General features: G+C 41.8%; 1 protein-coding gene across 2 annotated transcripts; it reads right to left on the bottom strand.

Moving 5' to 3' along the window:
* Positions 1–1,886: 1,886 nt before the first annotated feature.
* Positions 1,887–17,006, bottom strand: tnfaip3 (tumor necrosis factor, alpha-induced protein 3). Of its 2 annotated transcripts, none has more exons than XM_036956110.2 (9): positions 16,632–17,006; positions 15,121–15,462; positions 7,750–7,940; positions 6,696–6,837; positions 6,256–6,426; positions 5,868–6,048; positions 4,738–5,627; positions 4,228–4,445; positions 1,887–4,053 (listed from the first exon to the last, which is right to left on the bottom strand). In XM_036956110.2, exons 2-9 carry the CDS (start codon positions 15,425–15,427, stop codon positions 3,757–3,759), a joined length of 2,397 nt encoding a protein of 798 aa, XP_036812005.1. In that variant the 5' UTR covers positions 15,428–15,462; positions 16,632–17,006; the 3' UTR covers positions 1,887–3,756. The 2 variants fall into 2 exon arrangements, with proteins under 2 accessions (XP_036812005.1, XP_036812004.1); XM_036956109.2 differs by having other exon boundaries at positions 16,147–16,710.
* Positions 17,007–27,872: the final 10,866 nt, after the last annotated feature.

Here is a 27,872-nt window from a genome sequence, read left to right as displayed (position 1 = left end):
TTTCCTTACACAACTAAAATCTTTGAAAATGTTGTATTTTGCGTTTATATTTTTGTTCAGTAAAAACCATACTGTATATCAGCAAAATTGCAAATACATTCATCAAAATAACATGACTGTCTGCAAAGGACGACAAAATGGTAACGCATCATCCAAAACACAACCAAAACAAACTGCAAATGCATACAAAAAGTTTGTAGTCACACACATAGTCATTGTAGTCATTGTATGCAAGGAATACGAGACCACATACTGAAGACATTCAGACTGGTTAAGGTGTTGGTTTGACAGTTGCTGGACCTGGGTTCAAGTCCCATTTGGGGCTACAGCTACCCCTCAAATTCCATGCAATATACTTTCATGGTCGGTTTCATTGAATTGCCCATATTTTTACCTACAACTTCTGAGTCCGTTGGAGAGGATCACCTCTGATCTACAAATATTATTCCTTGCAAAATAATAGGTTTTGTGCGAGTTAATATTCACAGAGTTACGCTTCCCATGGCTTAGGCAATCCTTCAACCACATGCCAGACATTGATTGATTGATTGATTGATTGATTGGAGACAGCTTGTGCCAATTACAGAACATTTCCTAGGATTTCCTACCTTCAGCAACACTAGTGAATAAGGCTAGAAATGCCAGTTAAAGCAGTGCCTCAAAAAGTGCCCCAAAACTCCTGGTCCTAGTCATACCGTACTTCATACTCATACATGACCATGATGCAAAATGAAACTGTACGTCTCATTTACAGCAGGTACTTAAGGTTATTCACCCCATGGGCATAGTGTACATAGTTACCATGATCAACTTGTTTGTCTTGCTTTTGGATAACACGGTCAGAGTTGGTTACACCCACTGCCGATTGCAAAACAGAGTTCGCAGCTCAACTTCCTGAATTGAAACAGAATACAAGAGAGTCCTGAGCTAGAATAATTTCACATAGACCTACGTTTTAACCCTTGATAATGTGCAACAATGGGGTAACTGCCAGGTGATAACACAGTCGCCCACTTTGAATGCAAAGTTATTTTCAGACCACCACATCTGCCCACCTGCCATGTCAACGGCTTTTGGCTGACTTAGGTAGACTCTCAATTGCATTCTCCTCACATCCTCTCTCCTTGCCTCCTTCTCAAAACCCATTGGAGAAGGTCAAAGGGGAGGGAGGCAAGTAGAGAGGACGCGAGGAGTATGCAATTGAGATTCTCCCCTAGTACCCACGCTAACGCTATTCCTCCCTCCCACGCACTCCTGAAATGTCACCTCTGCCCAACAACCTATATCCCCTCCCTCACCCTAACTCTCCCTCAGCAGCGGTAACTTCTGATGAAGACTTTCCTTTCAGCTGTGACTCAACTGTGAGGATTCTGAAGGGGGTTGCCTGCTTTTCAAGCACTATGGGCCAAGGCCGTGAGAGGTCAGACGTGTGGGTTTACTTTCAGAATTACATTGTTAGAAAGAGTGAAAAAAATGTAATGAGAATTTTGTTAAAGTGAAACACGTATGTGTGTGTGAGAACCAAGATGCTTTAGAAACGTAATGTGGATGGTTTAGCTAAAAATATGAGCAGGTCAATGTGGTAGTGTCTAGCTGCACTTTGGCACAGGCCCATATGTCTCCACTGGAAAACACACCACACATCAGTACTAGAATCCCTCTAAAAACAGAAAACACAGAATAATGTCATTTTTTAAAACCAATCATTGAGCAATATCCAGTTACTCACATACGAAATGTAGAAATATGTTCTGTAGAGTTTGTTCATACGCAAGCACACACACACACACACACACACACACACACACACACACACACACACACACACACACACACACACACACAAATATACACAGTGTTGAAATAAGCAACAAGACAATGTCAGGTTTTCTTAATAAAAATAATTCATTTCAGGACAACATATAAATAAGTATTGAAACGCACAATACAGATAATATTTGATATGAATAAATACTTAACAAACAAAACAAAGCTTTTCATACAATACCCTATTATTGAAAGGTTACACAAAAATGTATCTCACAACTTTTGCATGTTTTGTTACAACTTTGCGTGTTTACGTCTAACATTGGAATGTCCCTATGCATGTCAAGGAAAGTACCATCCTAAATTCCGGAGCAGCTTATTAAGTATTGTGCAAGTAGTATGTGATGATCAGAGTTCCGACCCATAACCAAAGAGCATGTACTCCTTTGATGTCTCGTAATGAACTGACTACTAATTGCCCTTATATTATATTATGTTTATCATCTGATTAAAGACCAGATCTCTATCTAGGCTACCATAAATCTCATTTTTAACAGACGTCAGATATGCATATTGAACAGACGTTCTTTTGTTTCAACGTTGCGTTGGTTAAGAGGTCACAAGAATGCTTTGCAGATGATGGCACGTTTTTTGGCAGGAACAAAAATGTCAGTTCAAATATATAGATATAAAGGAAGAAAAGGAATGTCAGTTTGCTTGCGCATATCACACAGGTGTGAGTACTGGAGTGAGGCATCGTGTGAGCAGAGCAGATTTCAGCAGAGCCCCTATGATGAAGAGGTACTCTACTGCAAGCCAGGTTCTACGGGTGGAGAGGTATTTTACTGCAGGCTGGGGCCTACCAGCTCATGGTAGCTAAGAGCACTGGCTGCCATGCCACAGCTACATGGTGTGAACCAAGCTCTTTCATTTTTTTCCCCACAGGTGTATTTGTTTACCTTCTCTTGGCCTCCCTCCCTCCTCTGACTGAGGTATTGAGCTCTAAGGGGATTTCTCCTGCACTTATGTTTTCTTTCCTTTCCTTTCAAACACACACTCCTTTCTTCACTGGCAATCCCCTTGGACGAGATCAACTGAACTCTGCTCTTATCTTTCTCTGTAAGTTAGTCATTAACTTGGAGTCTGTGTGAAGGTAATTGCCCAGCATTAACAGAGGCCACATATAGAACATACTGTAACACGGCACAACTCTCAGGGCAAGCATTAACTTGTATTTCTACAGTACAGATACAAAAGTGGTCAACAGCAAACAAGAACACAACCACAAAAGGCAACAGCATCTGTACTGCCAGCAGACATCTATGCGGCGGTGGGAGAGGTTGAATATTATTGAGTTCTAACTACTGTTTTCTCTGTCATGTCAGAGAACCTCCATGTTTGCTTTCTGTACAAGTAGCACCATACTTTTAAGGGTCCTGCCCACTCGCAAATGCTCAGAGACTGTACATTAGCGGTCTAGGTAGGTGCAGTTTTTGAGACTGTAACTACTCCTGTTTAAAACCGAATTTTGACTAAACAAACTCCTTTTGGCAGTGCATGATGGCTTTGGCACAGCTCTGCACTTGTCAGAACTTTGGTCAATGAGGTTCTTAAACAAAAGCTGTGGTTTATCACATTATTGTGTAGGTAGCTAGCTGCTTGATAGATCATTCCTTGGCCGTATTATTAAGCAGTTTACACATTGCGCTTTTTTCAAGATACAATCAGTAGTCCAGCATGATACAGTATGTACTTAGATACATACTGTACATATGTTGTCAGTTTTATGACACGTATACCTCACCTCTCGTCCTGTACACGTGAGATAATAATAATTGCACTAAGAGGTATTCTGCCGGCCATTTCTACTGCCCCCGCTCTTCATGAACACATTTTAAAATGGGCTTTTGGCCGTAAGGTCACTAGTTTCAGAGATGCATTGACTAGCATCGTGGCACGGCCATTTTAATCTTCCCCAAACCTTTGGGCTCACCCCCTGTAGATCTGCTTAAAGAGGTCACATTCATTACAGTAGCCTTGCTTCTCTTGGTTAGCATAGTGCTCACAGCCTAGGGTTTTACAGCGCTGCTTTGTCTTCTCTTTAGGTGCCCCTGCCCTCTCCCTGCGACTCTCTCTCTGCCCCCGCGTGTTTCGCGTGTGGCACTCTGGACACAGGTCTGTGCAGCCGGGGGAGATGTTACTGCAGCCACTCCGCCTACACGTTGCCTGGGTCTGGGTCTGGGTCTGCGTCTGTCTGGTTCTGTCTCTTTCTGGTTTAGCTGTTCGCTGCAGAGAGAGAGAAAAACAGAGGAACATTGTCACTTGTGGAAACAAATCATTCTATCTGATCTAAGACTTTTATTTACTCTCTGAAACAATTTTTTAAAATTTTTATTATCTGCAATTCAAAATGTGGTGTTCAGCCACTGGGCCCTGTGTGAGAGGGAAGGAGACACTCACCATGACCAGTGGAGGGGAGTGGGTGCCGGGAGCCCTGGTAGCAGCCTGGTTGAGCCTGGTGCTCTGCTCCTTTACGTAGCACTTGTTGCAGTAACCCTCCAGCATGACCTTGCCCATGGCCCCACAGTCCGGGCCCCGACAGCGCGAAGCATCCTGGAAACCTGCCTCTGACGCGTGACGACTCTGGATTGGAGCAGGGGGAGGATGAGGGGTCGCCACTGGGGGAGGTGAACACAGCAAAACCACACGTCAAACTCACATATGACCACACACAATATCAACTTATCTTGAGATTCCAGTAAATGTGCAGGTTTCCCAGTACTGTCTAAACATTTTGTTTGTTTCATGTTGTCTCTAAGTATACTGATATAAGTAGATTAATAGTAGACATGACAACTGTGGGTTTGATGTGGCCTGATTCCCTTTGATAAAATCAAGGTTTTGCTGGGAAATTATTAGAATAGCATTTCTTGTTAAAATGACTATGAGCAAGCGGCTGATTAGACTTACGGTGGTTGGTCTGATAGTCCAGGTAACAGATGGTGCAGAATCCAAGATTCTGTTGAGTCCCGAAGAACTGGCATCCCGACCTCTTACAGGGCCGGCCAGACGTGTGGCCGTTGAGAGCCGAGGTGCCTGAGCGCTCAGAGTCCCTTGGCTGGGGCTGGGTCCATAACGACCCAGAGGAGGCCTCTATCCTGGCTGTTGCCGGTGGCTGGGGATCCTCGCCCCTCTCCGTAGCAGTCCTCTGGAGGCACGGGGGGCACAGTCCGTTAAATATCCTGAAGGCCTTCTGGTGGCACACGTTGCACCGCTCTGTCTCCTGCTCCCGTCCCGCGCCCCACTGGGGCCAGCCGAGGTGGGCAGGCAGGGGGAGGCCCGAGGGGCCATCAGCAGTGGGTGCATTCTGCCGGGTGTTGAAGCAGCGTTCACACAGACCATCGTGCTCCACGCTGAGGGTGAAAAGGCAGCCGGGTGTCTTGCACTTCATGGCGTGGGTCTCGCTGTACAGGCTGAGGCTGGGCGCCGTGGGTGGGGGAGGGACGGAGCGTGGGCTGGATAACACTGCCCGGCAGCCACTACTACACTCTGGCTCACAAGCCTGACCACCGCCTTTCGTAGGAGCAGCCTCTATCCTCCCATTAGGCTGGCCCTGGCGTTTCTCAAAGCACTCGTGGCAGTGTGGCTGGGTGTCCACGGAGACGTAGAAGGTGCATCGTGGTGTGGCACAGCGGATCTCGATAAGGGACAGCTGGGACACGGAGAAGGGGGGTGGTCTATGGGGCTGGGCGGCCCACAGTTGGTCCTTGTCTTCCTGCCAGCGCTTGTACTCGTGGTTGACCAACTGGAGGTAGTCCTCCATCAGGTTCATGTCCTCAGGCAGGTTCCCTTCATCCAGCCTGGGAGAGGCAACATGGAACACACTCAGAACTATTGATAGGCTAATCACACACCTCTCGGCCAGGTCGTCATCTATTGACAATTGTTTCTCAACTGACCCACTCGACTAAATAAGGTAAATACAAATGAAGTACTATTATGCCACAAACATACTTTTAAAAACAGATTTGTAGTGCTTTTTAAACCATGCTTTATATCCTGTTCTCTGTAGTTCCCCATGCCTCTTGTGTCCCACCCACCTGGCAGCGTTGATGATGCGTGTGGTGTCATAGCCCAGTCCAATGACAGGGATTTCAATCAGCATCAGGTAGTCCTTCAGCAGCCTCTCCTTCTGCGTCTGCTCCTTCTCCATCAGAAAGTGCACCTTGAGCTCCTCGAAGTCCCCACGACCCGGGTTGATCAGCGGCACCGCTCGGATCTCTGGGGCACACAGTCATAATAATAATACATGAATAATACATAGGTGTTAGGTATATACCACTTTTCTGGGACCCAATGACGCTGTACAACAAAAACAGCAGAAGAAATTACTAAATTTAGTAGGATGCGGTATATAGGTCACATTCACCCTCATTCTACAAGCACTCCTCAACAGTGTAATCTATCAATGACGGTTACTGTACACACCCGGGCCACTGTCTTTGATGGTGATGAGGGGGGCAAAGTGCTGGGAGTCGTAGCCGAGCACTATGGGGTACTTGTAGCACTCCCCTGGAGGCCAGTGTAAAGGCAGGTAGATGCCCCCCACATTGAGGGGAGAGAAGGAGGAGCAGGATTTCATGCTACGTAGCACCTGATCTGTAAGGATACAGCCATGAGTTAGACACTGGACACCATACTTGACTGATTGCTTCTACTGCAATAGCAGACAGACCTACAGAAAGAGGTACAGAAACTGTACACACCAGACCAGGGTCAAAATAATTTGTCAAACACTTTCAAAAATGTGTGCTTGAGTTTGACCTGTACAATTGAACCAACAGAATAGAGACGGAGCATACTTGTACAATGTAAACAACACTTCTGATGAACTGAATGATGAAAGGCTCCATTGAGAAAGGCTGTACCTGCGATGACGATGATGGGCCTGCGGAGGATGTTTGAGAGGACAAAGATGTGTATGTCTTCCAGGGAGTCAAACTGCAGCCCGTTGCTGCTGGATACAGGTGATGCCATCTTGATGATCTTCTCCCATTCCTCTTCCCAATTCTGAAAATACAAAACATTTTGAGATAGTAGTATCATAATGTTCAAAGCAGCCTAACAGGTGATACTACTAACAGACCTGGGTGATACTACTAACAGACCTGGGTGATACTACTAACAGACCTGGGTGATACTACTAACAGGTGATACTACTAACAGACCTGGGTGATACTACTAACAGACCTGGGTGATACTACTAACAGGTGATACTACTAACAGACCTGGGTGATACTACTAACAGACCTGGGTGATACTACTAACAGACCTGGGTGATACTACTAACAGGTGATACTACTAACAGACCTGGGTGATACTACTAACAGGTGATACTACTAACAGACCTGGGTGATACTACTAACAGGTGATACTACTAACAGACCTGGGTGATACTACTAACAGGTGATACTACTAACAGACCTGGGTGATACTACTAACAGGTGATACTACTAACAGACCTGGGTGATACTACTAACAGACCTTGGTGATACTACTAACAGGTGATACTACTAACAGGTGATACTACTAACAGACCTGGGTGATACTACTAACAGGTGCTACTACTAACAGACCTGGGTGATACTACTAACAGGTGATACTACTAACAGACCTGGGTGATACTACTAACAGGTGATACTACTAACAGACCTGGGTGATACTACTAACAGGCGATACTACTAACAGATCTTGGTCAAATATATACAATACGTCAAACACTTTCAAATACTTGGGCTGCACTTGACATAGCTTGCCTGGTACAATGACACCAATGGAATAGGCCCAAAAGTGCAAACTCCAAACTAAATTAAGCACGCCTTACTATACTTTCCAAGTATCTGACATTATGCAATTATCATTATGCACCCAGGTCTGCTATAGTAACACCATCCTAGCCGTAGCAGGGCCTCCGTTCCTCACCATGGTGCTGTAACGCAGGCCAGTCTGGGTGAACTCCTGAGACTGCAGCAGCTCAGTCTGGAAACGGGCTCTGAAGTTGCCCGTGTCTGTCTCCTTTAGCACGCTGAACAGGGCCTTCCTCAGGACCAGGTCTGTGTCCTGCACCCCCAGCATGTACTGAGATGCAGCGTGGAGAAGACAGTTCCCATCTCCTGCAACACATGAGAAATGGGAGTAGATATTACATACGGCACAGGATCCCCACTAGAACACATGTAAACAATAATAACATGACCTAGACTAGCGTAAGGGGGATATCACATCCTTTATTAATAAAAAGCCTGTGTCAACAAATATGTCGACTGACTTTATTATGTTGACGCATTCCACTTTGTAGAACTTTGAGCCAGACACGTACAGTAGATGTTAAGTTTATCTCCCGTCCTTTAGTATGAATCTGTGTTTATGTGAAATACAAAGTGCCCATCCTCACATCACCACAGGTAATACTCCAAGTCATTAACGGCAAAACTATCCATGACAGACAAAGACCCATATGGCTTGGAGAAAAAAGTCTAAAAGGAGAGGGGATTTCCAGACAAGCTCTCACAGAGCTCTTTAGGCATCCATTATATCTGACCATCATTCATCACCTTACAGAGGAAATATAAAAAGGCCTGAGAAAGATTGATGTCACAGACTCTATCAGCACTGTTCGTTTTTGTGGTGTACTTTTATTGCATTCCTTTTTTATCTTCTTTGAGAGACCAGAGAAAAAAAATGTGCAGGTACTGTGGGCTTTGACACATTGGCCTGGTCCCACACTTTATGTACAGAGGGGAGAACAAGTATTTTATACGCTGCCGATTTTGCAGGTTTTCCTACTTACAAAGCATGTAGAGGTCTGTAATTGTTATCATAGGTACACTTCAACTGTGAGAGACCGAATCTAAAATCAAAAATCCAGAAAATCACATTGTATGATTTTTAAGTAATGAATTAGCCTTTTATTGCATGACATAAGTATTTGATCACCTACCAACCAGTAAGAATTCCGGCTCTCACAGACCTGTTTTTCTTTAAGAAGCCCTCCTGTTCTCCACTCATTACCTGTATTAACTGCACCTGTTTGAACTCGTTCATTGTATAAAAGACACCTGTCCACACACTCAATCAAACAGACTCCAACCTCTCCACGATGGCCAAGTCCAGAGAGCTGTGTAAGGACATCAGGGATAAAATTGTAGACCTGCACAAGGCTGGGATGGGCTACAGGACAATAGGCAAGCTGCTTGGTGAGAAGGCAAAAACTGTTGGCGCAATTATTAGAAAATGGAAGAAGTTCAAGATGACGGTCAATCACCCTCGGTCTGGGGCTCCATGCAAGATCTCACCTCGTGGGGCATCAATGATCATGAGAAAGGGGAGGGATCAGCCCAGAACTATACGGCAGGACCTGGTCAATGACCTGAAGAGAGCTGGGACCACAGTCTCAAAGAAAACCATTAGTAACACACTACACCGTCATGGATTAAGATCCTGCAGCGCACGCAAGGTCCCCCTGCTCAAGCCAGCCCTTCAGGCCCATCTGAAGTTTGAGAGAAGGTCATGTGGTCTGATGAGACAAAAATAGAGCTTTTTGGTCTAAACTCCACTCGCCATGTGTTTGGAGAAAGAAGAAGGATGAGTACAACCCCAAGAACACCATCCCAACCGTGAAGCATGGAGGTGGAAACATCATTCTTTGGGGATGCTTTTCTGCAAAGGGGACAGGACGACTGCACCGTATTGAGGGGAGGACGGATGGGGCCATCTTTCGCAAGATCTTGGCCAACAACCTCCTACCCTCAGTAAGAGCATTGAAGATGGGTCGTGGCTGTGTCTTCCAGCATGACAACGACCCGAAACACACAGTCAGGGCAACTAAGGAGTGGCTCCGTAAGAAGCATCTCAAGGTCCTGGAGTGGCCTAGCCAGTCTCCAGACTTGAACCCAATAGAAAATCTTTGGAGGGAGCTGAAAGTCCATATTGCCCAGCGACAGTCCCGAAACCTGAAGGATCTGGAGAAGGTCTGTATGGAGGAGTGGGCCAAAATCCCTGCTGCAGTGTGTGCAAACCTGGTCAAGAACTACAGGAAACGTATGATCTCTGTAATTGCAAAGAAAGGTTTCTGTACCAAATATTAAGTTCTGCTTTTCTGATGTATCAAATACTTATGTCATGCAATAAAATGCTAATTAATTACTTAAAAATCATACAATGTGATTTTCTGGAGTTTTGTTTTAGATTCCGTTTCTCACAGTTGAAGTGCACCTATGATAAAAATTACAGACCTCTACATGCTTTGTAATTATGAAATCCTGCAAAATCAGCAGTGTATCAAATACTTGTTCTCCCCACTCTATCAGTCTTCTATTGTTGTCATCATGCCATACAACATGGCAAAAAAAGACTGGACCACTAGGCCTAAGACACATACAGAATTGGTTTAAACTCTAACTGTATTTTAATTAGACAGTTGTATGGTCCATTGGCACGTTAACACTGAAATAACCTAAACTAAATAAGAGAATGAAAGAACAGCCTTCAGTGATGACTGGATAGGGTGACAGACAGGGGCTGAATGAGTAAATCAGGTAAATTACGAGTTGCGTATGCAGGTTTTAATCCAAGTTTAAGAAATGAATGGTAAACTGTATGGAGAAAATGTTGACTCTTATTGCAGGGCGGCGGGTCTTTTTGTCATTGTGAAACACATCAGTGAGTACGGGGAGCCTAGCTCGTCTGAAATACCCTGCTGCCTGCCACACTGAAGAGAGGAATTTCCCTGAGTGTGGTTCTCTGTGACTAAGTGCCGTGAGGCTGCCATTCGACTCTTTCTTCCCTTGTCTGCTGCTCCATAGACATCAGACTCTGGACTTTCCAGAGGGGCGGAGCTTGGCTCGGCTGGAACGCTTTCTCTTTACGAGCTTCGCCGACGACCAGTAGAGGTCTCATTTTTGCGTGGGATGATATATTTTTATATTTACACACGCATATTTCTCTACTTAAAAAAGGAAGTTCTGAGTACTGACATGGGACACCTTCTGCCTTCCTCTTTTTTGTCTTCCGCCAGGCTGAAGAACCAGTCTGGGCCTGTAGAAGTGAACACTGTGTTGCACCACTGTTTTTATATATGTACTACTATATGTGCACTGCTATATATGTATTACTATGTGCACCACTATGTAATATGTACACCACTATTATACCTATGTAATATCTGCACCCCAGTCTGTAGATACCTGCTGCCAATAGAGGCAGGACATGAGCCTAGTAGGGATACAAGGGAAAGGGGCCTAAAATGTTTTTTCTATTTCTATCCTTTAAATAATTTGATGTATGAGGAGAATGCTTTCCGTCAGTAAAGGGAACATTCTACCCGAGCAACAACAAACCTCCACACAGAACAGGAAATCTTGATTATGTTCCATCTTAAGGTTGAATCATACTGGACAAAAACCTATTTCTGGTAAAAACACACTATGCTTGTTGTGTTGTCAGAATCTTCATATGTAGACATAAAACCTATACTTGGGGTGTATTCAGTGATTTGAAAAGATTTGACATGTTGCAGATAGAAATGGAATGAGATCTGACACAATTGCCTATTTTAAATGATAAATGGCAAATGTAGATGTTCTTCTACATAATACATTTCTATCTGAACTTTCTGTAATGTTGCACTCTGCCGAACACTGTGAACAGATCCCTACAGTTGTATATTAATCAGACAATAAAAAATAAAATAGGTAACCCTGCCTTTGAATGTCTGCCTTCAGACTATAAAATCTTCTTGGTAAATGGGCAATTCCCTGGGAAAGTCAACCTGAGCATGCACAATAAAGTTAGTCATTTGCAAACGAAACCACTTTCATAATTATCCAAGGTCTAAATGTTGGAGTGCAATCTTTATTTAACCAGTTGAATTTGGGCCAATACAGAGTAGGAGAGCGTGTTTTCCCACTCACAGCTGTCCACTAGTGTTTGTTAAAAGGTTGAGATGTTAATGAAGTAATACCTAATGGAATGTCTTCAGTTGTATTTGCTTATCTTACAGTCTTGTGAAGATGGGGGGTGGGGGTGGGGGGGGGGGGGCAATGTAACATCTAAGCCCCTTACATCGGATCGTCCTGAAACTTTCTCTGCAACGTTAACTTTCATCTAGTTGTTTATATATGAGTATCCTTTTTCAGCGTTATGATAGTCGTAACATCCATAACGGTTGTGGATGTGATGGATATAGATGTCTCATATCTTACCTTCAAAAGCATGTGCATTCACACATTTTGTGTGCTTGTTCTGAGATGTATTCTTAGACTTTTACAGAAGTAATATTGATATATTGAACATTATGTGATATAATTTCCCATACATGGTAGTAGTTTTTTTAAGATAGAAATATGAAAAGAATGCTTATCCACAATCTGTGATTAGTCCTGGAGTGTTATTCAAATGAAACCCCCCAAAATATGCTGACTTCATTCAGGGTCCAGTAAAATGGATTGGTGTTATATGCACATCTACAGTATTTTACCACATTTGCATAATGTTATATCATATTTCCAATAAGGTGTAATACAAGAAAAATGGCATATTTGTGTCTACATTCAGTTCGTAACGGTTCATTTTGAAATACACTACCGTTCAAAAGTTTGGAGTCACTTAGAAATGTCCTTGTTTTTGAAAGAAAACCTCATTTTTTGTCCATTAAAATAACATAAAATTAATCAGAAATACAGTGTAGACATTGTTAAGGTTGTAAATTACTATTGTAGCTGGAAACGGCTGATTTTTTTATTGAATATCTACATAGGCCCATTATCAGCAACCATCACTCCTGTGTTCCAATTGCACTTTGTGTTAGCTAATCCAAGTTTATCATTTTAAAAGGCTAACTGATCATTAGAAAACCCAGATTCAAAATTCAAAATTCAAAAGATTGACGAGTTTCAGAAGAAAGATCTTTGTTTCTGGCCATTTTGAGCCTGTTATTGGGCCCACAAATGCTGATGCTCCAGATACTCAACTAGTCTAAAGAAGGCCAGTTTAAAATGCTTCTTTAATCATAAAAAAAACGTTTTCAGCTATGCTAACATATTTGCAAAAGGGTTTTCTAATGATCAGTTAGCCTTTTAAAATGATAAACATGGATTAGCTAACACAATGTGCCATTGGAACACAGGAGTGATGGTTGCTGATAATGGGCCTCTATACGCCTATGTAAATATTCCATTAAAAATCTGCCGTTTCCAGTTACAATAGTCATTTATAACATTAACAATGTCTACACTGTATTTCTGATCAATGTGATGTTATTTTAATGGACAAAAAAAATAGCTTTTCTTTCAAAAACAAGGACATTTCTAAGTGACCCCAGACTTTTGAACGGTAGTGTACATAAAGGAAAACAACGACCCTGATAGGATGTGGGGTATGGCCTTAGCCTATACAGTATATTATCAAGGCTACCTGTAATCCTAAACTACTATGCTTTTTGCTGACATCTTAAAAACGTTCCAGATGACCAAACATTTTTATGTCTATTTCAGACTCCGTAACTTTCATAACGGAGGATGTAACATCCATAACGGTAGCTATTTCCTTCTAAAGTAATATTGCAAATTAAAATCTTTTCAAAAGTATTGTTTTTGTGTTCAACCAAACCTTTCCTTCGAAATGGCTATCCATGTTTCAACCTAAGACTTACAAACTCACAGACTTTTGCTAATATGTTCAGTCTTCCCAAAATGCTTGTCCATTTCATGTAACATCCATAATGCCTCTTACTTGCTTCATTTCTCCACCATGCCAATATTTAGATTTTCGCTTTTTGGGGATATACACTCACCCTAAGGGTTACTATAGATGCACACATCTACATTTTCATTTATATTTTGTTTGGCCATTCTGTGACACATTAAAGTTGTGATTTTGCCTAAAATCAGTACGTGGTATTCTCAGTGTTCTCGTTTAGAATACTGTGATTTTTTTGTCAGCAACAAAATGACCATCCATTATTTGGCAACAGTGGGAATCCACTGGCTCACAATGTCCTGCTTTGTCTCTCATGTCCTGCTCTGCTTCTCCTGTCCTGTTCTTATTCACCGGTCACCTGACACAATAGATTAATTCCAGTGAGTCAGCAGCCAGCCAGCAACAGACAGGGTGGTCCTCCTCAGTCTGAAAGTCCTCTGCTGAAAGTCATGGCTGCTGTGTCATTCAGAGGAGAGGCTACTGTATACGCTGATTTCCCAAATCAAGGCCTAGCTGGGCCCTCCAGAAACTTCTATGAGAAAATGCTATCCTTTCGTAAGGAAGGAAATATGTATCATGTTAAAGGGTGTTTCTGAATTGGATTTCCAGGAAGACAAACTTTTGTTATCACTATCATTTTACTGGAAATACTGTAGTTTCAACATGTAGGGAAAAGCCAATAGCCTATGATTCATGTTTCATGTACTGTTACTTTGTTATGACAGCATTAAATTACCAAAAGTTCAAGATGTCTATTCCACAGGTGATAAGATATTTACCCTCAATAAGACAACACAAAAACAAGCCTAATAACCTGGTTATATCTCCTCCTGACAATAACATTCCATATTTGCAATGATTCAATGAAATTACAGGATTGACATGGTAACTCACCCACGTGTGAGTCAAGACAGGTGGGTGTGTTTGCTGTATGATTTGTGAATAAAGGTCCAACTCACTTAGCTACTTATTGAGAGAAGGGGTATACCCAAACCTCCACTGCAAGGTATGAATCTAACCAGACGGAAACTGAGCACTACAGAGTTTGAATGCGTCAACAGAATAAATTCAGTCAACATGGTCTTTAGAAATATGGTGGGGAAATTATCACTATGACACCATAGAATTTCTGCTTTGGGATCTCCCACATAATTACCCTAGACGTCAGGATTTAGATACGCTGAACAAATCCTGTACTGTAAATCTTCAGAGTCATGTTAGGTACCAGTCAAATCAAGAGCTACTAATGGTCATTCTAAAAGATAATCAATCTCACCATTGTCATTTACCATAATGTCTGAGTACCCGTGTTTCCCCTATATTGATTTAGCAGCGTTGGCCCAGCGCTTTTAAATGGATATTCGTTGGCTCAATGACTGGAAGTCTATGTTAACAGCTAGCATGTCATTGTGCTAACGCTAGTAGCAATGCACCCCACTCCCCCAAGTTACCCTGCCACTGCTGCTGAAAGAACTCATAGGGGAAACAGTATGAGTAACTCTTACTCTTCAGTGTCAAGGTCTTTCAAACTCCTTTGACAAATACCATCTCCCCTACTACCAGCAAGAGGAACAGAAACCCAAACTAATACATTACCATTGGTTCTCAATGGCACCATCTTCTTGACCTCGCGGCACCAGTTGAGCTTCTTCTCCTGCTCTAGGGAGCTCTGCATGGCCCTGTCCAAGATGGCTGCCTGGATGACCTGTTGGAAGGCCTGGGGGAACTGGCTCATGCGGATCATCTCCAGGGTGTAGCGGTGCATGCCCCGCAGGTGGTGCATCAGGCCTCCGCTGGCCGCCGGCTTCACCACATCGTTGGGCACCCGCTCCCGGATCTTGACCGCTTTCAGCAGGTTACTCACAAAGAGGAACTTGGGCAGGAAATTCTGTCCCTGGGACATGGTGTTCACCAGATGTAATGTGTACAAACGCAGAACTGAAGAGGAGAAAAATAAAAAGTTGTTGGTTGGTTTCATTGGCAGCACGTGGTTCTGATCACTGGACTATATGGGCCACTTCTAATACTAGACAAATTGTGGGTAATGAATAAAGACAAACAAGAGGGCTTTTGTGTTCTTTTCCAAGTTAGAATTTCCCCACAGCCTCTGCCGCCCCAATGGGATTGAGGCACATGACAGACGCCTTCTACAAACTGATGGTGATTTCCAGACCCAAAGCCACTGCCCAGACCCACAGCGCTGGGCAGTGGCTAGTAGAAATCATTAGGCCCACTCACACCCACCATCACAGAAAAGTCGTTAATACTGACAATGATGCATAAGTGTACAGGATGGAACTATTAAAAACCCTTACAGTTCTTTTCAGTATTCAAGATGGAGGACCATTGAAACAGGAACTTGAAAGTAATGTGTTTTAACATCAAGAATAACACATTGCTCATGAATCATAAGTAATCTCCCATCTGTAGAACAGTCTGTCAGATATCTGTACCCATTTCATTTATGACAATAAGCTGTTAAGACCTTATGGAAAGGTACCTACCTACAATGTGAAATATACTGTAACTGTATATTATGGGCACCATATACATTATTTAGAACAAAACAATTCAAGCAACAAAGCAATTCAACCATCCATCATCAATTACGGTATAGATTACCTTGAAGGCGCATAATGTCATTGTAGGAGAACCTCTAAATATCCATGTAATAAGGAGACTGTCGCTCTTTCGATATTGGCAGACATTGAAGCGTTGGCACAATGGTGAGCGCTGCGGTTTACACAAAACACAATAACAGGAGTCTGCTGACGTCCGGATTACGTAATTCCTCTGACAGCAACGGTTGAAACATTGTAACATTGCATCGCGAGTATTGTCAAAAACATAGTTACAATGTAACATTAATTATTTATTCCACTGGGTAATGTTTTTTTAATTGCTTGAGGGTGACGTCTTCGTAAACAATGGCTGTCAGAACCATGGCGCCCATGCCAACGCGCATACCTCTGTCTGTGTCCCCAGAAACTCAATGCTACGACCAAGGCCTCTCAATGTTAGTCAATAGTAGATATATTTCAAATGCTTAAATGAAAGTGAGTTACAATCCTTGGTAAAGAAATATATAGAATATGAATGAATATTACCTGTGCAATATGTCGGTACAAAGACTACCAACAAAGCCTAAGGATGCTCCGGGTAGTCCTCTGCCACTTCAATCAGGTTAACCGCAGCAGTCCACACAACGCCATTCAGCTTTCTGCACAATCAATTCTATTTTGGTTGATTCACTGTATAGACCGTCAAAGCATAGATCACGTCCCCCAACTTAATTTAGTTAATGTAGACCGAGAAAAAAAACTGACTAAAGGGGATTTCCAGTGTTAGGGACTTTCCACATATCTCTGTCACAACCTTCAGACGTAGTTACATCTCACACACAATAGGTGGTGTCTGAGCGAAACGCCATTAGGCTACGTTCTCCGGGTTGTGTTGGTGACGAATAGCGTACTGAAATGCCTGGTCCCACCTACCGTGCACAGACGAGCGTTAGTGAGCACAAAGAGGGAGCGTCATTTTCTGACCCTTGTGAGACAGCCAGCCCTAGAATAAATAATTACATTGAAATGAGAGAAGTCCTGAATCTGACCTAAACACTGAATTAGATTCATGCATAAAATGTAGGCTTACATACGCTAGTCGTATTATGGGAGAAATGTATTTATCCAATCTATTTTACCTTCAGTTAACTAGGCAAATCAGTTAAAAACAAATTCTTATTTTCAATGACGGCCTAGGAATAGTGGGTTAACTGCCTTGTTCAGGGGAAGAAAGAGATGTTTACCTTTTCGGTTCAGGGATTCGATATTTCAGCCTTTCGGTTACTAATCCAACGCTCTAACCACTAGGCTACCTGCCGCCCCAAAATGCATTGCCATGAATAGAATATAATGCAATATAATATAATTGATACTTCATTGTCCAATTGGTTAGAATGGCTGCTGGTCTGCCTCTCTATCCTCTCAACAGTGTAGGTAGGCTACACATACTGTACTCAAGGATTTGCAAACACATTTACATGGAGATATCTGATTAATCTCAAATAATTATTCTAGGGTGAGTTTTGAGTTTATTAACAAATGTAATGCATATAAAGGATATGTGTAATTACACGTAACCTCTTGTCTACTCTACATAGACAATTATTTGCACCAGTCTTCATAACCAACCCTCAGCTACACAGAGCTTCATACTTTAACTGCATTGTAAATAAGAGTGTTTAGGTGCTCCCCCTCTGGTGTAATGCAGTCTGATGAAGGTATGTTGCAGCAACTGTAGAGGAAGTCAGGAAAGAATTTACCTGGTCCTCTACCAGATAGGAAATGTGCAGTGTAGAACAAAATCTATACAAATTGCAATGGCATTATTGCTAATGAAATCCATGGTCCAAAAGCATGACAGACAGCTCTATCAATTAAACTGCAACAATTTGATTTCATACGGTATACAGTACAATACTAAAGTTAAACTTGAGTCATTACTAGCGCTGCGTCACTATAGTCAAAGAGGAAGTGGCGAAGAGAGAGGTTTTACTCCGCCCTAAATCGTCTACGAAAATAAGCCCACTAAGTGGACATTTTTTTTTGTGGTGTCGTATTTGGTCAACAAAAAATATAATTGCTAATTTGCTACGTGAGGCTTATTTGATCGAATAGACGTTTCGTAATAGTTAGGTTGTTACAAATGCACTGATATAAGTGGGAATAAACGATTTATGGGAGTTGTGCCTGTTGTCATAGAGATAGATAGAGGACTCATCGTGAATATAACCCGCTTTAGCATGGACATTGCTATTTAGGGCTTCCACCATTTTAAAGTAGTCAACTGGGTGGATATTCCTATGAGTTGGGCGCAATCAGCCAATAAAGAAGAAGAAAATTGACTACTTTAAAATGGAGAAAGCCTAAATGGCGCTGCTCATGCTGTCACAGACGCTATAGTGGCACAGATACAAAGAGGAGTCCTCCCTCTCTATGGCCTGTTGTTCACACCCGTATCTGCCCTCTCATTGGCTAGAATGGTCCCACCTGATCTTGCCTCCTCCCGCCTGCCTTCCGTCTTGGAGGACATGTATTTCCATTGTTAGAGCGGTCACTTGACTATCTTTTCAATATAATAGACAATCTTTGCTATAGTCTAGCTAGCCTAAAGCTATTGCTTGGTGATATCAATCCTAAGCAGCAGTGACATCTATTGGATATAGTTGTAAAAAGTAATTTTTGGGAAATATGCTAAAATTAACACAAGGGGGCAGACATGTTACGTGGTGAGAATGTCACAGAATGAAAGGTGGCCTATCATCCAAATTGACATGCACAAAGCAGATGCTCCATATTCTGCAATGGTTTAAATACTCCATGAAAGTACAAAACACAGATGGTACCAAAATATCTTACTCAAAAACAGTTCTCAACAGCATGAACTAGAATTGGGTGCATAGGCATGTCTTGAATTTCAATATTGATTGGTTCCCTCACCATCAAGTGGTTGCATTCACTCCACATGTAACTGTTTAATAACTACAATCTTGTCGTTAAGGTTGGTTACTGCAGTGTATTAATCCATGGCTTATTCATACCAAGACAAAGATGAGAGAATCTTGATTGATACACTGTATACAATGAGGGTTTGGTCCATATAGAATAAGAATTCTAATTGTATGGTTTGGTCAATGGGCCTTCAATGTGGAGATAGGGTGCACACAAACAATATACAAGTTTGTTCTTGCTTAGTATTTTACACTTATTGAATTCAGTATTTAGCCAACCGCAACATTTTATCTGCTACCTTTCTAAAGGGAGGCTGGTGGTCAATGGACTTTACAAATGAGAAATGTAACCACAGTCATACACAGCAAATGCTTTACTGTATTCGACCACTGCCCTACAGTGCCTTCAGAAAGTATTCTCACCCCTTGACTTTTTACACATTTTGTTGTGTTGCAGCCTGAATTTAAAATTAAGTTTAGATTGTTTTGTCACTGGCCTACACACATTACCCCATAATGTCAAAGTGGAATTATGTTTTTCAACATTTTTACAAATGAATAAAAAATGACAAGCTGAAATGTCTTGAGTCTGTAAGTATTCAACCCATTTGTTGTGGGAAGCCTAAATATGTGCTTAACAATTCACATAATATGTTGCATGGACTCACTGTGTGCAATAATAGTGTTTAACATTATTTTTTAATGACTACCTCTTTTCTGCACCCCACACGTACAATTATCTGTGAGATTCCTCAGTCCAGCAGTGAATTTCAAATACAGATTCAACCACAAAGACCAGGAAGGTTTTCCAATGTCCCGCAAAGAAGTTCATCTATTGGTTAAAAAAAGCAGACATTGATTATCCCTTTGAGCATGGTGAAGTTAATAATTACACTTTGGATGGTGTATCAATACACCCAGTCACTACAAAGATACAGGCTTCCTTCCTAATTCAGTTGCCGGAAAGGAAGAGAAATGCTCAGGGATTTCACAATGAGGCCAATGGTTACTAAAACAGTTACAGAGTTTTAATGGCAGTGATAGGAGAAAACTGAGTATGGATATACAACGTTGTAGTTACTCCCCAATATTAACATAATTGACAGAGTGAAAAGAAGGAAGCCTGTACAGAAAAGTAATACTAAAGTAATACTGCAAAAAATGTGACAAAGCAGTTAACTTATTGTCCTGAATACAAAGTGTTATGTTTGGGACAAATCCAATACAGCACTTATTGAGTACCACTCAATATTTTAAAGCATAGTGGTGGCTGCATCATGTTATGGGTATGCTTGTAATCATTAAGGACTGAGGAGTTTTTCAGAATAAAAAATAAACTTAATGGAGCCACAGGCAAAATCCTAAAGGAAAACCTGTCTGCTTTCCACCAGACACTAGGAGATTAATTCACCTTTCAGTAGGACAATAACCTAAAACACAAGGCCAAATCTACACGGGAGTTGCTTACCAAGAATACAGTGAACGTTCCTGAGTGGCCAAGTTACAGTTTTGACATAAATTGGCTTGAAATCTATGGCAAGACTTGAAAATGGTTGTCGAGCAATGATTAACAACCAATTTTACAGAGCTTGAAGAATTTTAAAAATAATATTGGGCAAATGTTGTACAATCCAGGTGTGTAAAGCCCGTAGAGACTTACCCAGAAGGATTTACAGCTGTAATCGCTGCCAAAGGTGATTCTAACATGTATTGACTCAGGGGTGTGAATACTTATGTAAATGAAATATTTCTGTATTTCATTTTCAATAAATATGCAAACATTTCTAAAAACATGTTTTCTCTTTGTCATTATGGGGTATTGTATGTAGATGGGTGAGAAAACAATATATGTAGTCCATTTTGAATTCAGGCTGTAACACAACAAAATGTGGAATAAGTCAAAGGGTATGAATACTTTCTGAAGACACTCTATAGTGAACAGGAACAAAGTGACACTCATGGAACTATATTATGGTATACAGGGGTCCCAGTGTTTCAGAACTTCATGAAACAAATTGAAAGTACCTTTCATCTACTGTGAGCAATGGGAAGAAAAAAGTTTGTATCATAAACATAAACCGAATGGCTGGGTGTGCTGTTAAGATCACATAACTTGACATTTTGAGTTTTAAAGTGCAGTAAATGCATTTCGCACACACAAATAACATAATAATACAATTATATTTATGAACATTCTACAGCCTTTTGTATATTCTTGCCTGTCCTTTATCATGTGGTGTAGCACCTGCTAAACTGACAGTAGTATTTGCATGATAAAACATATACTGTAAGTTGTGTGATGTACTGATTGCCTGTTGAACCTGCACCTGAGGGGTTACAACCAAACTGCCAAGCATGGGAAATTACAGGGCAAATCACTGCCATACCATTGGCCCCAGTGCCATCTTGAGTCCAAAAGGAGGTGGGCAGATTGGTCCCTCACTTTTCACAAAGACGCAAAGGCGTGCTCTTTATGAAAGCTGGGGAAGTCTATAAAAATCAGCCTCTGATCTCCTCACCGGCAGTTTACCACTAAAACATTTTTATAATCAGCCTTTATTGTTCATTCCCTCCTTGTGGGAGATGCGCCCATGTTCATTTTTTAAAAGGGCAAATCAACCATAATTCAGTTTATAAACTGCTGCGGCGGGTGAGAATGCCTGGATGAATATTCATTAGCCTCCCTCAAGCTGCCACGCACTGTGATTCATTAGGCATATGTAAATATCACTCACTTTAATTGCCCCTAAACTGACTCAACATAATGTTGTCATTAGCAAATTATTACTTATTTGTGATACTAATGGTACAGTATGCTGTGCATGTTAAAAAACCCACATATATGATTGCAATTATAATCCCCTTTTTCAGGGCAGTTTGTTGTCCCATTGTCAGGGTGTTGAGGAGTCTGGCGTATTATGGACAGAGTTGGGGTGATGGTAATGAGTGAGTTAGGGAGGGAGGAAGGTGGGAGCTCTCGTCTGCTCTGTTGATGTGCCAACAATTAAACAAACTGGCACTTTGATGGGTTTAGGACACCGTTGATTTTCCTCTCCCTCCCTGCCCTCCCCTGACTTCCTCTCCCTGCCCTCCCCTCACACACGGCAGCAGCGCTCCTTCACCATCTCATCTATCCCTCTCCTTTGCAGTGATTACCAGGATTAGTATGGCTGACTGGCATTAGTAGAGCGGTGTTGTAGAGGTGAGGCTGGGGCAGCACACTGCATGGCTTGTGACTGTGGTGTAGCCTGCCTCTCACAACCTTCTCCATTTGCTGCAAACACAATATTTTGCTACTTTTACATCTTTCACAAGCGCATCAAGACTGCACGTCTTGTAAACCATCTTTCGTTTACTCCACTTTTTCATCAATAATTATCTATTTTTTTGTTCTCTTCTTTAAAAGTGGAATTTTGAGAAAAATATAAACACAAACAAATCTTAACTGATAATAGATTCTGTGCTCTATTTATTTTCTTAATTCCCCCTATTAGAATAACATATACATGTTTATTTCAGGTGTTGATAAATGCTTCTAATGTTTTCAAAACATTTGTGTGTCATATTTTACTTAAAAATATCAACAGTGCCTCTATACATTGCCACATTTTGCTACATTAGCAAATAATTACATTACATTTTTTATCAAAGAATGTCCGCATATTTCATTTTATAAATGTGGCTTATTAGGCTTTGTTTGTTATTGGTAATGAGATCAGAATTTGTGAATTCAGTTAACTGATTTACAAATATGAACAACTTTAACTTCAATTTCAGTCTTTATCTTGTAGATTCTGTAGATTATGCCCATTCCAATTCATCATTCTCAAAATTCTATCGCTACAGAAAGAACAATTTCCTTCACCTAAATTTGGAACCAATTGGTGTTTCCTTTGTCAATATACTTACTGTTATAAACAAATTTATCCTCACCTATTTATTTGGTCAGTCATCAACAGACACATTCTGCTTTAGTAACTAGGGATTTAATGATAATGAGAGTATTCATGATGAGTTGTTTTTGTTGTTGTTATAAAGACTGGTCTGAAAATGAGACTATTTAGTAATCCAGGCATGTATCACAAGTTCATGGTGACAAAACCGTCTTTGACCCTAACAGATCCTTAACCTGAAACTGGTCCAGGTTCTTGTAATTCAGTTGGGAATATATTCAGGGGGAAATCATGGAAATGTATTTGATGAGGGTGATGCCACATAAAACATTTTTAACTTCCACTACCAACACTAATACTCCCTCCTACCCCTGTAACCAACAACCTCAAATCCCTAACTCTGGGCATCACAAACGTGCACATTTTTTACAACCCAGCAATTAAGCTGTTTGGAGTTTTTTATGGGGCCAGTTGCACTCGGCACAACAACCATGACAAAACGGGGGAACAAAAAAAAGAAGAGGGAAAGTAAGAAAGGGGAGAGGGAAATGGAGAAAAGGGGAGAAAAGGGAAAAGGGGAGAAAAGGGAGAACGAGGAGAAAGGGGAGATGGAAAAGGAGAAAGGGGAGAGGGAAAAGGAGAACAGGGAGAGAGAAAGGGAGAATGGGGAGAGGGAAAGGGAGAAAGGGGAGAAAAGGGAGAACGGGGAGAAAGGAAGAAAGGGGAGAGGGAAAGGGGAGAAAGGGGAGAGGGAAAGGGGAGAAAGGGGAGAGGGAAAAGCGAGAAATGGGAGAGGGTAAGGGAGAAATGGGAGAGGGTAAGGGAGAAATGGGAGTGGGTAAGGGAGAAATGGGAGAGGGTAAGGGAGAAAGGGGCGAGGGTAAGGGAGAAAGGGGAGAGGGTAAGGGAGAAATGGGAGAGGGAAAGGGAGAAATGGGAGAGGGTAAGGGAGAAAGGGGAGAGGGTAAGGGAGAAATGGGAGAGGGTAAGGGAGAAAGGGGAGAGGGTAAGGGAGAAATGGGAGAGGGAAAGGGAGAAAGGGGAGGAAAGGGATAAAGGGGCGAAAGGGGAGAAAGGGGAGAAAGGGGAGAGGGAAAGAGGAGAGGGTAAGGGGAAAGAGGGAAAGAGGAGAAAGGGGAGAGGGAAAGAGGAGAGGGTAAGGGGAGAGAGGGAAAGAGGAGAAAGGGGAGAGGGTAAGGGGAGAAAGGGAAGAAAGGGGAGAAAAGGGAGAGAGAAAGGGGAGAAAGGGGAGAGGGTAAGGGAGAAAGGGGAGAGGGTAAGGGAGAAAAGCTAATAAAGTAATGTGATTGATGATCCTCTTTTCCCAAAGGGTCCAACACCATGTAAATTGGCCCAGACAATGCATTATGGATAAGGCAGTTGAGCTTATAGCTTGTTAATGTGTCCCTCCCTCCTAACCCACACACAGCATCCTTCCCTCCCCACTAGCCTCTCTGCTTCTGTGCCGGCGATGACATGGTCACCTCATTGTCAGGGCATGCGGATCTTTAGGTGCAGATGGAGAGTGGTGTCTCTGCTGCAATCTGCCAGACATTGCTGCAGTGCGGGGGTGAGTGTGTCTGAGAGAGGGAGATGCTGAGGCAGAGTGGAGACTTGCCCAAAGACAAGCAGTCAGCAGAGGACAGGACTGCGGCCATGTCCCATCGTTCCTCTGGTGACCCGGTGTGGTCCACACAGCTAGGCGTCCTGTCCAGGGAGACAAACGTCAGGCCATCTGTTGAAAGTTGGAGAGGAAAGCGCTTGCTTTGTTAGCCTAATACTGGGATTAGATTGAGGATGATTGGCCGAACTAGGGGGTTCCATGACCATGAGTGGCGCCCTGATCATTATACTGTTTACTGTGTCATCCCATTCATTTGACATTTCATGGTTATGGTGAGGGTTAGGGTAAGAATAGCTGTCCCTGGATCAGTGCATCCATACTCGCTCAACAGGTCAAATCCAAAGTTTTACGAAATCCATGCAGCATGTGCAGGGATGATATTCTGCATGCAGTCAATGGCGTAATAAAAAGTGAAACCTATCTAACAAATGTGTCACTGTTTAATTGATTTATGGTTGAAATATTAAAGTAATTTTGTATTTTACAAAGTACAGTAACCACACAGCATTTATATAATTTGCATCCAATTTACCATAAAACTATTACCAGTTCCAGTCAACACAAAGCCAACACAAACCCTTTCATGGTGAAACAGTACAATAACCAACTATAATCACCTACCTATCAAAGACAATTTTGGTATGATGTACTACATCTCTAAAATTGAAGTCAGTGCATCTAAGTAAATTGATAATTAACTAAAGTTACACTGTGTTTGCCACTAAATAGAGATGTATGGGATGAACCCCCATCTTTCTCCTTCACAGGAGCTGGCAAACAGGCGTATATTAAAAGGGACACATTTAGCCGTTTTCTTCAATGTCGTAAAGAGGCTGTTTACATGATTGTTTTAAAATCCATCTGCTTCTTTTGACACGTCCAGATAATGTCGGGATTGTGTTGATTTGAAGGAATTTGTGCACCATATGCTGCCAGGGCCAGGCACCTTCATCTAGGCGAGAGACACTGCTGCAGGTCTTAATGGCAACATCATTTTAGCTTGTTTATCTAATGCGACTGTTTCATGTAATTTATAGAGCTGTTGGCTGGGTTCATTCCACCACTGCATGCTAAGGAGACAGACATAAGATATGCTAATGCAAATGTTGGCCCGAACTTTGCAGCAGTTAAACAAAGCATTTGCATTTTGATATAGCACATAATAAACTGGTTATTAGCATTTTAAATATGTCAAACAAACTTGAAAAATGTGGGGTGCGCTGTTGGCTTTTATAGCTCACAGCCACACACACCACAGCCCCATATGAAAGTCTGTGATTTAATGTTTTTGTACAATGTCACATAAAGATGCTTAACTCTGTTGACAGGCCTAAACTGTCAATTATTCAACACACAATTTGTAAAAAAGGACAGGAACAAGTATATTACTTTAAGTAAGTCCCATTAAGATTCTGTTCAAATGTGCCTAACAGAATATGTTACAGTATCCAACTTTGAGAAAACTATTGATGTCCTTTGTCCTCTTGCTTAAGGAGTTGTAAACATCACGTTAAGACTATTTGATTAAAGACATTAAGCTATATGACTGCTATGGAGCAAGACTATTCATCATCAGTTACTAAAGAGCACCTTTGTAATTCTACAGATTCAATACATCTGATACAGTACAGATGTAGGATCTTAATTTGATCACCCTCTTGCAGGAGATGCAGGAAACGTTAAACTTCTAGTGTATTTGAGGTTTAGAAAGGCTTCTGAAGTTTGTCATTTTCACTTTGAAATTTCAGACTTGATTTTCCTTCACAATTCTTTTTATCAACCCCTACAAAAATGACCATTAATAATAATCCATATAATAATTCACATTTCCTGTTGCTGCAGGATTATTTTCCTTCTGTAGCAAACGGACAGACGGACTGACGGACTGACGGACTGACGGACTGACGGACAGACAGACAGACAGACAGACAGACAGACTGACTGACGGACGGACTGACGGACTGACGGACGTATCCAAAGGGACTGGAGGACAATTATAAGAGTACAGATGGTCCTGTAAAAACACACATTCAAACTCAGCCCTTTTGTTTTTATGTATTTTATTAGAGAAGCTGGTGTTGAATATATGTTTAGATTTACAATCTGATCAAACCAACAACAAAAATGACATATTTTGGGATCAGGCTGTTGTCCATTTCTATTAGGAAGAAAAAGTGACAATATGAAAATGGTTGATTCCATTATTCAGCTTTTGAGATTTTACATTTCAATTGTACTTCTAGTAACTTAGATCAGTTTTACGATATCTGATAGTGTGTGTGTTTGTGTGTGTGTGTGTGTGCGTACATTTAACGCATGCGTACATGTATATATCTTTAGGAGTAAGCTGGTGAATAGAACCCACATGATTCCCAGTCATCGGCAAGGCATTCTGTCCGTGCCACTCTCACCCCATTAGTATGGAAATGAGGCTGGTGTGACAGGTGGCCTCACAACCAACACAATTAACTTTCTCCATTAGCTGATGTGCTGACAAAACAGAGCGGGGCCAGGAGGAGCACAAAAACATAGGCCCTAAGAGAGAGCCACAGACAGACATGTCCCATACTCCCTTCCATTGCCTGGGCGGGCTAGAATGACTCTCATAATATCCCCAAATTATCCGTCTCTCACTGCTCCCCACCGTTACTGAAAGGAAAGATTTGCACCATTCATCCTTTTCTCTTCTAACCCGTATGTTCCATCATTTTGGGACATGGATAGCTTTCTCCAACAACTGCCGCTATGGTCTGTGTGACAAGTTGTCTCTCTTGCTTAGCCACCTCTCGCTCTACACCCTCCCCCCCCCACTCCACCCCTATGTGCGCACACTCATGCACACACACATATACACAATCCCTTTAAAGCTACTCTCAGAGGGATAATTTATATATGCAAATGATTTGTTTCTTTGAAAATTTCTCCTTCCACAGAGAGGACGATTCTGCTTTGACAAGAAACGGCGACAAATGAGACTAATACCCCAAATTGCTGCATCTCCTATCACAGGCCTATTAGCTATTCATTTATGGGCGAAGATTCAAACAACCACAGCCATGAATGAATTGGTGTGGCTCAATTTGCTTTTGTCTTATTAATGTACCATTTTTATGTGGACCATCTGAAAAGGAATTTGGGTATCCAGAAGAATATTCAAACTCATTACACTTGCCAAAAATGTCTCACTCTACGGCAGATGATTTGAAGAATGTACAGAGTGTTCGGGTTCTATTGAAGCACTGAAATAGTTTGGAAATGATAAGGAACTACTGTACTAAAAAAAATGCAATTCCATGCAAATAAAATGGATAAAGTAATTATG

Source organism: Oncorhynchus mykiss, chromosome 20, assembly GCF_057628025.1.
Source record: "Oncorhynchus mykiss isolate SJ-2025 chromosome 20, ASM5762802v1, whole genome shotgun sequence".
In the NCBI taxonomy this organism is placed as follows: Eukaryota; Metazoa; Chordata; class Actinopteri; order Salmoniformes; family Salmonidae; genus Oncorhynchus; species Oncorhynchus mykiss.
Note: the sequence above shows the minus strand (reverse complement) of the source record. Positions and strands in the feature narration are given on the sequence as shown.

Coding starts and splice junctions, on each gene's coding strand:
- tnfaip3 (XM_036956109.2), bottom strand. Junction 7,941..15,120: donor GGTGCCATTGAGAACCAATG/GTAATGTATTAG, acceptor CATGTGTTGCAG/GAGATGGGAACTGTCTTCTC. Junction 4,054..4,227: donor ACTCCCCTCCACTGGTCATG/GTGAGTGTCTCC, acceptor CTCTCTCTGCAG/CGAACAGCTAAACCAGAAAG.